The 15141-nt window shown below is 32.0% G+C and overlaps 1 protein-coding gene across 4 annotated transcripts in view; it reads left to right on the top strand.

Annotated features, from left to right (window-relative positions):
• The window catches only part of Nedd4 (E3 ubiquitin-protein ligase Nedd4), a 143548-nt gene that overhangs the window by 13844 nt on the left and 114563 nt on the right, over window positions 1-15141 (top strand). For 3 of the 4 annotated variants that reach the window (XR_015041837.1, XR_015041836.1, XM_085819547.1), the window contains exons 2-4: window positions 4854-4933; window positions 5648-5723; window positions 13507-13545. Coding sequence is in view for 1 of the 4 variants with exons in the window: in XM_085819547.1 (XP_085675673.1) it covers window positions 4854-4933; window positions 5648-5723; window positions 13507-13545 (195 nt within the window). In the remaining 3 variants the exon portion in view is untranslated. Of the gene's footprint in view, window positions 1-3356; window positions 3375-4853; window positions 4934-5647; window positions 5724-13506; window positions 13546-15141 lie in introns of those variants that run through there. The other variant, XR_015041838.1, reaches the window with a different exon arrangement.

Genomic DNA, 15141 nt, shown 5'->3' with positions numbered 1-15141 from the left:
GTGCTGCACACTGCTGCAAAAATCTATGTCAGAAATGAACTCAAAGAGGGTAATCTGTCTCTTGCAATGCTTAGCAAATGGTATGGGTGCAAACTATTTTCATGCAATACTCTCCAAACGGTGGAATGACTCAGCTGCAGACGATGTGCAATAACTCTTGTACTTGTCTGAGGTTATTCGTGCATAATCTTCAAGATGGATTCTTTAATGTGAGGTTTTCGTGCACTACTTCTTCCACTCCTAGTGTCAGAGGTGGCTTCAAATGACCCTTTTTCACACAGAGACCGATGCAACCTCTCGAACATTGTGTGCTTTGCCATATGCCTGTTCAGAAACCGTTCCTGGTACAACCGTAGCGCTGCTCTGCTGTTTCCATTAGCAGCACCATACATGATATGCATGTCAGCTTTTTTCCTGTGCGTAAACTCGTCCATCATGCTCGATATCAGAGTTGCGAATGATCCTCTGCTGCATCGGATCGTGGTTTGTCTGGCTCACTAGCACCCTCTACCGCTGCATTGCCAGCCAATCACAGCTGTAGTTCTTATTACTGTTAGTGTTCCCTTTTTTGAACATTTATTGTGAATACTGTATTGCTGCAAAGAAGCACTTTGCGTTGATTTTGTACATGAACACATTTTCCTTTTTGTACATAAACACATGATTTTGTACATAAACACGTTTTTTTTTCCGTTTCTGCCTTAACCTGTCACTTTAGAGCCAACATTCCTATACAAAAATGCATGTTTTAGTATGCTCCACCACCCCTTCAAGTTTGTCCCATGATCTATGAAACACCCTGTACAGTCAAAAGTCGTTAATCCGGACTCGTCGGGACTTCGGCGATTCCGGATTATCGATTTTTCCGGATTATAGATCATCAATTTAAATCTGGTAAGATAACATGCAGAAATTACAAAATTAAAAATATGAAACCGTAATTTATGAAATAAAGAACAATTATGATCTAAAGGGTATCAAAATTTACAAAAAGAAAAAGCTTAATATTTATTTGTTTACTTTATTAAACATTTCCTTCAATGTAAGTTGCTTCGTTTCATGTGATAATACTTTCTCTTTAATTCTATTAAACAGACATAATTTCTTGTTTAGTTACAAAGTTCCGCTGTTAAAGTCCTATAATTGCTGTGTTGAGAATACCGAATTTGTCAATCGAAATGTTTTCGTTTTCAATAACCTCTGGGTCACTTTCTTCACTATCGGAAGCGAATTATAATGACGAGGAACTTGATTTAAATCATAAATCAAAGACGGAGTAGATCGAGATGAAATACTACACTTAGTACGGAATTATAAATCAAATAAAATAAAAACATCTGCCCTGAAGATAAGAATAGTGCTGACAGATCAACTTCCAATCCGCGGTGTGAAATTGATAAACAGATTTCGGATTTCAAAACATACTTTCGCTTTGTAGATACAAATTACATATTAGTAAATATATATCGGAAATTCTATTTGACATAATCTTTCTAATCTGTCATAATCTAATAATGACGTTTCTGCCCCCCCCCTCTGCCGCAGAGCAGCGTGAAATTGATAAACAGATTTTGGATTTCAAAACATACTTTCGCTTTGTAGTAAATATATATCGGAAATTCTATTTGACATAATCGAAAGTTCAAGCTTACTTTTATAAAATTGCTCTAACATTCTGCAAAAAATAATAAGCCGGATCCAATTCGAAGATTAAGGAACAACGCAATCTGCAACGTTAACTGAATTAGATAATTTTAGCTTGGCGTATAACTCCGTTACACATTAAACACGCATGCGTACAAACATATTCGCAGCCGTAAGGGTCTTACGCGCTCTCGTAAACGCCTGTGCGCATGCGTGAACGCGACGCATGCGCAGAAAGTTTGTAGCTTTGAGGTCCGGATTATAGATCATTCCGGACTATGGGTGTCCGAATTAACGACTTTTGACTGTATTATGTTTTAATGTATACTCTAAATTAAACGACAAAAAGTATAGAAAATGTTGATAAGTACCAAAACTTTAATTTTTTTTTTAAATTATGCAAACACTAGAACTAAATGCTTAACAGCTGAATAAAAAGCTGATAACATCCCTCCCTTGAATTATGAAATTCTTTCCAGGTTGAGACCTGTGTTTTACGCCCTACATGGTCATGTCACAAGGAAGCAAATCTTTAGTAAATTGTTGCCATAAGTATTGATAACTTAGATTTATTTAAAATATCCAGATTACCACTCTGAAATTTCAAAGCTATGAGAAACAGCTCCATTTCATAAAAGTTTTGTCACTGAAATTTACATTTGATACTATACTGTTAGCTAGCTAGGGAATATTTTTATATCATAATCCATTTATTAGATTCCTTAATTGTGTTTCATATTTTATTACTGTGTAATATAGGTCTTAATTACTCAAAGATATATTGATGTTGATTTTTACGTCGTACTGCAACTTATATGCATCACACTGATATGTGGTATATATCACTGCTTGGCTACAAGAATTTATTTTTGGAAGGAATTCTCATCAAATTTTATACTGCACTTGGAAACATCTTATAAACAATGTATGAAAAGTTATTTCTTTTGATACTGTCAGATACTACTTGACTATTATCTTCAGTAGCTTCTGTTTAAGCAGATTCAGGTAACTAGTGTATGGTCACATTTTAGCAATTTCTCAACATTCCTACTTCATTTATGTGAAATAGGATGGGTAAGCAGTAAAGTTACTGAATGATGGTAGCTCAAACTGAGTTCAAAACCCAGAAAACAGGCCGACCAACAATTAACCTAGCCTTATATGAAATTTGACAGATGTATTATAAGCGGAATTTGATGAATATATATTGAACTGTAAGATGTTAAGATAAAAAAATTCTTCAATTAACTTTGCAATAGTCATGTGAAGGTCGTGAAACTTTTAATTCATATTCATTTGTAATTGTGTGCTTTGATTTATTTATAAGTCATTTTTAGTAATGTTTCCTAGGAATAGTATTTTGTGCCATTTGTGCATGAATGTTTTAATTGGAATTATATAATATTTGTGTCATTTATTCTACTGAAGAATTAGTGAAAAGAGAAAAAAAAGGTATGGAGAAGAGTAGAAAAATTTCCATAACTTCATGTTTAAAATTTCAAAAATAATTGAGATATTTATCTTGGAATTCATATTTGCAGTCAAATATTCATATCTTCATTATTTTTGAAATTTTATGCATCAAATTATGCAAATTTTCTACTCTTCTTTTCATAATAAAATACATTAAATAAATTTTTCTTTTTTCTTCTATTGGTACAACAGCCAAGGGTCAGTCTGGTCCTACCTTGGAAACCTCTTCAAATTTGCTTTACATTTAGCCAGAGATGGTAATGTGGTTATTGATATAGTTCAACCATTGAAGCATGACTTTTCTTTGACTTGTTTTTTGCTGGTTTATAGTTAATTTTTTTAATTTATAGGAAGCAGTATTCATTCAGCAAATAGGATTAGAATATTTCCTACTATTTAATGTATCTAGCAGTGTCACTTTCTTTATATAATTTGTATTGAGCATGATATTAAAGAATTATGAACAAGAAACAGAGTACTAAAATTTACTTATTTTTGGAAGCTGTTAAAAAACTCTTCAATAAACATGCCTTTTTTTTTTTTTTTTTTTTGGCTGCATTGCAGTAATTTGTTTCAAGGCTAGACTTAAACTAGACACTTCATTCATTTTAACATTTGTCATTTAAAAAAGTAATAATTTGTCTCAGATCTTGAATAAAAGCTGTCATTTCTAAAAATAATAGTTTTTTTTTGGGGGGGCATAATATTCAATATTGTAATATATTAGTAAATATGTAATTGTTTTAGTGGAAGTACATTAGTACTAATTATCCTTAATGAAATTTGGTATATGAATAAAAGGTGTTCTATAGTTACCTTTTCTAATAAATTCATCTAAAATATTCTCTATAAGAGGATAGGTTTAAGAATGACCAACTGTGCTTGAATGGAAATCTCGCTTTTTTATTCTTTTGTACTTGATAGAAGTTTTATGACATATGTTAAAGACATAATAATAATAAAATTAAAGTCTTATGGATATTAATACAGTTAAGTGACTATACAAAATAATTCACACAAGTTTGTCTTCATTTTGCTGCCTATTAGTATAAAATAGTTAATAGGTAACTTTATTTAATATTTCTGTGTTGCTAAAAACATAATATTTCTTTTAATCCTTTATCTCAATACATGCCCCTAAGAAAAGAAAACACTACTGTGCAGAATTTCTTTTTTTACTTGCTCTTATTCATTCGATGCTGTAGGTGTGTAGTTGTGAAGGTCAGGGAAACCATTCAAGTTTTATCCGGTTTGTAGATTGTCTGCCTGTCTTTTCCACCAGTTCTCTAAAGTTCCATTGATCTGTTAAAGTTCTGTTTGATATTTATTAGTGATATTTATGATCAAACATAATACAGTGCTAAATTAGTTGTAGATATATTCTTTGACTACATTTATAGATTTCTCCAGAATTTTACTAACCAGAATTTTTCTTTTTTCATGGTTTATTAAATTTATGTAGCATGTGAATACTATTACTTGATATCATTCTTATTCTGGTGATATTTATTCAAAACTATTATAATTTTGGAAATATACGACTATTTTAACTTTTTATTTAACTAACTTAACCAGTTTTGTCAATACTATTGGCACTGTAATGTTTTGCAGTAGATATAATTTTTAAGGATTAATTTTTTTTATCCTTTGCTCTATTTTAATATACTCTCTGTAAGTCTGTGAAAGTATTACTAGATAGTGTATGTATTCATCTAAAACTGGCTAATTTTTATTAGGATGAAGCAGCCCCCAGATCTCTTAGACTTAAAATTATTGCTGGCCATGATCTAGCAAAAAAGGATATTTTTGGTGCCAGGTAAGAAGTTTATTTCTGTATTCTTGCATATAATATGTTTTTTAACATAAAGTGAAGTATCAGGTTTAGTTTGTTATAAAGTAGTATTCAGTGCTGTCCTTATAATAATTATTAAGAAAGGTAGTTTATTTTTCAAATTAAATGCATCATTATAATTACTTCCTATAATGATTTTTTTTTAAATACTGTATCAGTATTACTGTTTTAATGTCAACAATAAAAAGTATGCATAAATGTTTCTGCTTTATTTTAATATTTTACCATTTATTTTTTTCATGTTTATGAATGTATTAGAGTAATTATGCAGTTAATTTTTAGCATTTATGCATTTGTTTGTTTTATTAGATACACATTATAAGCAAGTTTTGAGTTTCACTTTTTTAAAAGAGTTCATTCCATTAATATTTATTAGTAATGAGAGATAGTATAACTTTTTTAATATACTATGTATTACCAATTACTAATTTGTAATGGAAACTAGAAGTTATGTGACTTTTTGCAAAATGTTTTTAATAATTTGAAAATAAATTTTTTTGATAAAAATATTAAAATGATTGAAGAATAATAATGCAAGAATGTGACATGTGTATTGAGCTTTATCATTACTTTATTAAAAAAAATTTAAGATTACAATACAAAGAAATTTTTTGATTTAATGTAAAAGCAAAAGAAGCTTATTTTATATATTATATACAGTGTTTTCTTATTGTTTAGTGATCCATATGTGTCTATAGAAGTATTTAATGGAAAAAATGGAAAAACTACATACACTACTAGAACTAAAAAGAGGGTATGTGTTTTAACATTTTGTTTTAAAATTGATGTCATTAAATTATAAAGCAATTGACTTCTAACTTGCTATTGCTCTTATTATTAATCATCTTTCTGTAGGGATAAAAAGAAATATGCATTAAAAAGTACATAAGTACATAAATGCACTAAGTGCATATTTTCTCATACTTTTACTATTGCATTCTTGTCAAACAACATATAAAAGCATAAGAAACATGGAAAAGTGTACTTATAGAAATAATTTCATCAATTGAGGAAGATTGTGATGTCCACAGCAACAAAATTTCTTGTGATAGCAGTGATATTCCAGTTGCTTGCAAGCGTATGCACTATTTATTCCTCAATAGGCTCAACTTCTAAGTCTTCGTGCAGTCTTTGGTTTAGAAAAATATAGTGTGTATTAGTGATGATTCTCAAATACCAGTTTTGCAGTCTTTGAAGTCTAAGATTATCCTTTTTTAGTTTCCATTGTCCAAACAGGAGGGGCATAGCTTAGGATGGTGCAAATAATAAGAGCAGTTTCTTTTTTTGTAGATCCATCTTTGAGTATTTCCTGGCAATCAATCGGGAGTTTTTTTTCATTTCAAATGCAAATTTACTTCAGTGCAGTTTTATTAAACATACCATATTTTGTTGAAATAATAAAATAAGCTTAAAAAGAATACCCTCGGATTTTAAATATTTTGTGGAATTTTTAACTTAGAACCAATTTTTGTTTCTTCCATTTATACTATGTCTTTTTTCTTTTTCCTGTGTGTTTTCTTTTGGAATATACGAGGTTTGGAACTTTAAAAGTGGCAACTATTTATTTACAAGGAATACAAAAGTGATTCATGTCACCATGTTTTGCAGTCCTTAAATATAGTCGCCAGCATTGTGTACAACCCATTTCCAATGATGTGGAAGTCGCAGAATACCTCTAGCAGCACCTGTTTTGTTGATAGTTTCAATGGACTGGTCTACTACCGCAAGAATCTCAGGAACAGTTTGGAAGCGAGTGCCACGAAGTGGTTCCTTCATCTTAGGAATTAAGTCATAGTCACAAGGGCTTAGATCTGGGGAGTATGGTGGATGATAAAGCACTTCCCAGCCCCATCGCTTGAACAAATCAGTCACAGCTTGCGCTGCATGCGGCCGAGCATTGTCATGCAAAATGAGAGGAACGTTCTGCAGAAAGTGTCGCCTTTTTTTCTCAAAGTTGGTTGGAGTTTGTGCTCCAAAAATAAGCAGTAATACTGCGCAGTGACGGACTGCTGTGGGGGAACAGTATGCGTTAGGATGACACCATCACAGTTGTACACGAGAATCACCATAGCTTTCACATTGCTGGGGTTCTGACGAAATTTCGAACGTCGTGGTGACCCATGATGACGCCATTTGTTTAACTGGCGTTTCAGTTCTGGCTGGTACGATCGGGCCCAAATCTCATCCACCGTAATGATATGGTGTAAAAAAGCATCTCCTTCGCACTCATAGCACTCCAGGTGGGTTCGGGCAGCATCGTATTGCAGCCATTTCATCATTTCCGTCAATTGATGTGGAACCCATCGTGGAGCAATTTTTCTCATGGACTGGCGTTCCTCCAGAATGTGCAGCACAGTCGTATGCGCTAATCCTGTTTGTCCGGCCAGCTGACGAATCGTTTGGCGGCGATCACTGTCCATTAGTGCGGCAACAGCTTGCACGTCTGCATCGCTGACACTCGGACGACCTGGCCGCAGCATGTCTGCCACGTTTTGCTGTCCTTCATTGAATGCTTTCACCCATCTTGATATGGTTCTGTAAGGCAATGCAGATTCCCCGCAAGCCTCTTGAAGCTCTTTATGACACTGTCGTGCTGTACGACCTTTGGCACATTCAATTTTTATCCAACATCGTTGTTCTTGTTTTGAAAACATCCTGACAACATTTACTTTAGACCGCGAGCTAATACGAGGATCCGTTCTTCGCGTCACTCTGTTTGTGCGTGAGGTAGGCAGGACGAGTCTTTTTGCTGAGAGGTAAGGTAGGTATGTAGTTCATGTGTGGTATACGCGATATTCTTTGGTTTTATTGCGTAGCATTTTTTCAGCTGTGTTGCCACTATTAAAGTTCCAAACCTTGTATCTATACTGTAAAAACATAATTGGGTGTACAAACAAGTTGACATACTTAAAGTTCCAGAAATACATTGATGATTTAGAGAAATCTACTGTGGAATTAGAATTTTATGAACTAATATTTGCAATGAGCTAAACATAATCATTGTTTTGAACATTTAACAAAAATCAGAAAACATTTTTTTAGTAAATAAAAAAAAGAGCAAAACACAGAGTAAAAATGTATCAAAATTTATTTATGTTATAACTGAGTGTAAATTAATATAATTATTTTCATAGACATTATAGTAATTATAAATAATTATAATTATAAAATTATTTTTAGAGGAACCATTAAGTTTTCTTGAAGAATAAAGATAGCAAAATCAGCTTACCTTTTGTTCACTCATTAGCAGCAGCTGAGTCTCCGAAACTATTGATGATTATTATATGAGGGATTTATCCATAAATAATACGATGCAGATTTAAACACTAATAACATATTTATTGAACTGCAACTAAAATAATATAAGCGGTAAATACAATAATGTTAACACAATTAATGTTTACACATACAGAAGCTTAAGTAATAACTAAAGAACAAGAGGATCGTGGGATATATTAATATCACGTGATTAACATAGTTTACGTGTTTGACGCCCGTGTGTCTTGGCATTTTTACGGTTGCCAGAAGTAAGTTAGAAAAAACATTTTATTTATTTATTCTCAAATGCTTGATTACTTTACAACAATCTCCCGTTTAATCATGCGTTTGGGAAATATTGGAAATCAAATTTAGCTCATTTTTTAATTTCAGAAATTTTGGTTTAGGCAATGGCTTAGTAAAAATATCTGCAATCATAAAATTTGTATTGCAGTAAGTTATCTCGATTATTTTATTTTCTTCCATTTCCCTTAAAAAGAAATAGTTAACATTAATATGCTTTAACCTAGTATTCATTTCCCCCTGTTTTATAAGAGCTATTGTGGACTTATTATCCTCAAATATCTTAATGGGTAGTTTTTGAGTTATTCCAAAATCTTTAAGATCTAATATCCATTTGAGCTCTTGAGCAGCAGTGGCTGCAGAAATAAGCTCGGATTCGGTAGATGATAGGGAAACACAATTTTGTCTCTTTGTGGACCAAAATATTGGACTATTTCCTAAGAAAAATAAATTTCCACCTGTTGATCTTCGGGTGGTTAAATCAGATGCATAGTCAGCATCCGTATAAGAGGAAAGTGTTGGTGTGCTATCAGAGTCAATTTTTAGGCAAATGTCCTTCACACAGTTGAGGTATTCAATCACCCTTAAAACTGCTTTCCAGTCCTTCTCATTTGGAGATTCATTTTTTCTGCTTAATAGATTCACTGCGAGAGTAATGTCTGGTCTGCTTACAGTGGCTATGTATAATAAGGCTCCAATGGCTTGCCTGTACTTCGTATTGTCCACTGGTGGAGAGATGTCTTCTTCCTTTGGATAAGAAGTATCCATTGGTGTGTAAGATGGTTTGTGGATATCTGGACAAAATATCTTCTTCAATTTTTCTATTTTTGATTTTTGACTCAAAAGAAACTTGTTTTCATCTCTTTTGATGTTGATTCCTAAGTAGTTTTCGATTTCTCCTAAATCTTTTGCTTCGAAGAATTCATTGAGAGATTTGATTAGCCTTTTGATTTTTTCTTTGCTTTTACATGCGATAAGGATATCATCGACATAGACAATAATCATTATCGTGTCATTTCCATCTTTCTTTAGAAATAAGCATGGGTCTGCCATGCTTTGCGAAAAGTTGCTATTCTTTAACACTTCTTCAACTTTTTTATGCCATGCTCTGGCAGCTTGCTTTAATCCATAAATAGCTTTTTTCAGTTTGCAAACCTTCTCTTCTTGTCCGGGTTGAACAGTGCCTTCTGGCTGTTCCATGTATATTTCTTCTTCTAAATTTCCACGTAGAAATGCTGTAGTAACGTCTACGTGCCTCACATGCATTTTACCATATGCTGCGACAGCAAGAAAAGTTCTGATAGTTGTATGTCGAACTACTGGTGCAAAGGTATGATCATAATCAGTTCCAAATTTTTGACCATAACCTTTAGCAACTAGTCGCGCCTTGTAACGAATGACTGTTCCATCTTCATTTTCTTTCGGTTTGAAAATCCATCGACAGCCAATAGGTTTCTTTCCTACAGGAAGCTCAACCAGTTCCCAAGTTGTATTTCGGGATAAGGAATTGATTTCTTCATCGACTACGAGTAACCACTTTTCCTTTTCTTCGGAATGCAATTTATCTAAGTCTTTAAAATTCTCAGGAATGGTTTTGATTGTGTTTGTTAGAAATCCTAAACGTTCTAGTGGTATTCCCTTCGTTTTCCTTTCTGATCGTCTTGGCTCTTCTTTGGATACAATTTTGTGTTTTTCTTCAGCTTCTTCATCATTTTCAACATCTTCAACCTTTGGATGAAGAGAAATTTCAATATTTTCATTCGCTGATAATTCTTCGACAAATTTTACACTTCTACTGATAATTATATGGTTTTTACCTGTGTAGATTCTGTACCCTTTTGATCGTTGATTGCAACCGACAAAAATTCCTTCAATCGCTTTCTGGTCTAATTTTTTACGGTTTTCCTTATGTACATATGCATAAGCTGTGCAACCAAATTGTTTCATATGAGCTAAATTAGGTTTTCTTCCCCTCCATAATTCATAGGGAGTCTTATCACAAGCTCTGGTTGGAAGGCGATTCTGGATGTAATTTGCTGTGTTGACAGCTTCACCCAAAAAATTGTCTGAAAGTCGGCCTTGGGACAGCAGGCACTTGGTCATCTCAGTAAGACTTCTATTTTTTCTTTCGCTCACACCGTTCTGAGGAGGCGAAAAGGGAACAGTTAGTTGATGCTTGATGCCGTTATCCGATAGAAATTTTTCCATTTCCTTGCTGGTATATTCACCACCGTTATCGGTTCGAAGAGTTTGTATGGTTCTCCCAAATTTATTTCTTGTTATACCGACAAAGTCCTTTAATTTACTAAGAACTTCATTCTTTTTCGCGAGTAAATAGATGACAGTGTATCTAGTAAAGTCATCAATAAATGTTACGAAATAAAGTTTTCCACCAATACTTGGAGTAGGCATAGGTCCGCAAATGTCACTGTGTATAAGTTCTAGTGGTTTTCTTGCTCGAACGCTAGCAGCTTTTGGATAAGGAATTTGCTGCATTTTATTCTTTATGCATTCTGAACAGCTTTCATTATGACTGCAATTATCTAATTTTATTCCTTCTGCAAGATTTTCTCTTACTAATTGTTTGATTGCATCATAACTTCGACGACCTAGCCTAGAATGCCATATTTGTATGCAGTTTTTATTTTTACATTCAACTGCAAAATTAGCGCTTTCTGAATTTTTTATTAAAACAATTTTATATAAACTATTATCATCAGAATACGCACGCATAATTATTTGGCTATCCTTCTTTACGTAGCACTTTTCTTTTTCGAAAGTAACAGAATATCCCTTACTAGCAATTTGTTTAACGGAAATTAAGTTACTCTTTAAATCAGGAACGTAATAAACATCAGTCAACCGAATTTTCTGTAATCCACATTCATCTTCAAAATCAAGGTCAACATATCCTCTGCCCATGACTGCTCGCGCCGGAATCGACGTACAAAATTTTTTCATTTATATTTTGTTCTGAGCAATATCGTGGAGTAATTATTAAACCCTTTTTATAAACAGAGTTTTTGACAGACGACAATTGACATCTGGATTTATAGCTTTCTTTAACGGAAGTGTCTGCGCTCATGCAATGCCGGTTCGATTTTCCGACATGTTTGGTCACGCGATTTTCGGATTTTGAGTTGTCAGGACAAGAATTGTTATTTTGTTTTTCAATTTATAACAACACTCAAGAGTATGACCACTGCGTTTACAAAAGGTACAAAATTTCTTTTGTTTATTATTATCATAATTTCTTGCATTTATTGGAGATTTAAACGCGGTTGAAGTATTAGAACTTCGATCTGCTTGTTGTTCTAATCTTCTATTGTACTCGTCAGTGAGTTTGGTTTTTACTAGATCTATAGTTATAAGAATTTCCTCTCTAGCTTCAATGGCGGTTATCAGATTATTGTAAGATTCGGGAATCGAAACTAACAAAAGTGCGGCTACATGCTGATCTGGAATGTTCTCACCGATAGCTTTCAGTCTTTCGACCAAGTCCATCATATGAGTGATGTGTGAGATCATATCACCGTGTTCTGCCATTTTTATTGAATATAATTTTCTCAGAAGATATAGTTTGCTACTCAAATTTGAGCGCTCATGAACTGACTTTAATTTATGCCATGTACCGGCGGTAGTCGTTTCATCTCTAACATGAATTATATGAGAGTCATCAATGCATATATTTATTATAGCTCGTGCTTGTTTATCCCTCTTTAAAAATTCATCATCAGGTTTAGAAGGTGGAGGAGAATAAAGAAGATCATCTAATCCATCGCGCATTAAAAGCATTTGAATCTTGAATTTCCAATTAGCGTAATTTTCGGAATTCAGTTTAGTTATTTGCATACAATCCTTAAGACTTGACTGTGCCATTATTAATTCTTACTTAGCACTTTCAGAAAGTTTATATGCACAGTATAAATTTTAGTTTTGGGATTTACAACGAGATCAGTCTCATAATCAATGAAGAATAAAGATAGCAAAATCAGCTTACCTTTTGTGCACTCGGTAGCAGCAGTTGAGTCTCCAAAACTATTGATGTTTATTATATGAGGGATTTATCCATAAATAATACGATGCAGATTTAAACACTAATAACATATTTATTGAACTGCAACTAAAATAATATAAGCGGTAAATACATTAATGTTAACACAAGCACATACAGTAGCTTAAGTAATAACTAAAGAACAAGAGGATCGTGGGATATATTAATATCACGTGATTAACATAGTTTACGTGTTTGACGCCCGTGTGTCTTGGCATTTTTACGGTTGCCAGATGTAAGTTAGAAAAAACATTTTATTTATTTATTCTCAAATGCTTGATTAATTTACATTTCTTTGATCGTAAGAAATATCAAAATTTTATGTATGTCATAAAATTTACCAATTTTCAGTATGTGAACCATCTTAGGCACATGTCTCAAATAATAATAGAATTCTTATCACTGATACTTCTGCAAGTTCTTTCTCAAATAATTTTGATGGCTTTCTGAATGTGCTTTTAAACTCTAGCAGACCTTTACATGCAAATACCACTCACAGTGTTTATGGCACTTGCATAAAAAAAGTAAGAGAATGTAATATCAGTTGGTATTAGTGTTTTGTCATTTTGCTGATAGTCACATACACAGAAATGTTTCGTGCATGTTTGCCATATTAATAAAACTTTTTTTATTTCTTTTGTCAATAGCCATTTTAGTGAATTTTTTATCATAATAGTTATTTTAAAGAAAATAAACGAAGTATCGTTCTTTTCAAATTCCCTTGTATATTGCATACTTTTGTTATTTTTATCATAAATTGTAGACATAAAAATATCTCTATAAAATGTAAACATTTTTGATAATATACTTTATTTTATTTATTTATTAAAAAAAGCAAATTTAGAAATTATCATAGAAATAAAAACTGTTTTTACCTAATGAAGCTGTGCGATTTTAACATTTTCATTTTTTGTCTTCCAAGACTTTGAATCCAGTATGGGATGAAGAATTTATTATTCAGGTAATTTTCATTATAAATAGTTATATTTTGAAGCTTTTTTTTGGGGGGGGGGAATGAATCGTAATTTAGCATCTTATTTCTTGTATTCTAAGTGCGTACAAAATTTTAAGACTGAATTTAATGAATAATTATGTAAATTAAAATAACTGATATTTGAAGAAAATTACTTCATTGTTTTTACCTTTTACATATTATTTACTTATGTCTATTATAAATAAATTATATAATATAAATTTATAAATATATATTGCATATTTACATATATACTTTTACATATATTTACATATTATATATATATATTTTAACCTTTCTAATAATGTACAACTCTTTTATATTGCATAAAAGAATAATGTGTATCTCTTTAATAATAGAATAATGTATATCCTTCTAACAATGTATATCTCTTTGTGTGTACGTAGAACTGCTGAATGTGTCTGTGGAAATTAGGAAATGTTTTTAATTTCTTATATTTCTTTGAATTTTTTAAATGCTGTTGAAATTGTTTTTAACATAAAATTTGATTTTAAGAAACAAAATAGTTTGCAAATGTGAAATCTAGTGAGTAGAGGTGAGGTAACAGTATATTTTATTTTTCAAATAAAAGCTTAATTGGATTGTGCAAAACATTTAGAAACTGAGCCTTTACCTTAATATGGTAAATTTCTTTTTCAGAAGTCAGGTCTTTTGCTTCTTTTTAGAATCTGAAGTCTTTCTATAAAATCGTTGATAAAAAAATATGAAGTAAATAAATAAAAAAGAAAAATTCAAAATTCAGTCTTTGAGGTGCACATAATTGGGTGGAGAATTTTGTGTATTCAAAATTTGGTGGCTATTGTAGGTGATGTCATTTTTCCTGAATGCAAGAAACATGTATATAAACGGATTATTCATTGTTTATTTGTAGAGGTAATGAGCTGAAGATCTGGTGCCAAATCCGTCTACTATAATTCCTTTTCACATTTTTGTAATTAATAACATTCATCTTTTCATGAATTGTTAAAGTCACATTTTTACTTTATTCTTTTATAAAAACTTTGATCAGTTTTTGAAATTATCATAAATAAAAAAAAAATAAATAAATAATAATAAAGAGTATGAAAGGTTTCAGATTTTAAATTACGTCCAAAGGGGCGTTTTTTTAACGTTTTGTGTGTTGCCTTTATTTATTAAATATCATGTTCTTTGCACTTAAACCGTAAAATTCAGTTCAACAGCAATGTTGCAAAATAATTTTAAAATGAGCATATCTTTAGAATTTCTGATACACAGTTCTGTGCGCTGTAGAGTAAAAAGTTTTTTTTCCCCTATAGAGTGTTGCCATTGCTCGCTTTTAAATTGTTAAGTTTAAAATTGTTAATCAAAAATTCGCTAAAGCTTTACAAAATATGCAATGGAAAATAAAACAAATTCCAAATTTGGGCTTCCAGATGCCCATATTCACAGTAGGATTAAGTCATTCAAAATTGGATGGCTTAAGTTTTCAACACAAAATCGCTAAACGAGACAGTAGTCCTTCAGAGACAAAGCCACTTTGGACCTAAAGAACACTTGATATGTAAATACAAAGTTTTAAGTGACTAGCAAAAAATGGCAGAA

The sequence above is a fragment of the Stegodyphus dumicola genome, chromosome 6 (genome assembly GCF_044657685.1).
Source record: "Stegodyphus dumicola isolate Sdum_Otavi_A_Nest chromosome 6, ASM4465768v1".
NCBI classification, from domain to species: Eukaryota; Metazoa; Arthropoda; class Arachnida; order Araneae; family Eresidae; genus Stegodyphus; species Stegodyphus dumicola.
Note: the sequence above shows the minus strand (reverse complement) of the source record. Positions and strands in the feature narration are given on the sequence as shown.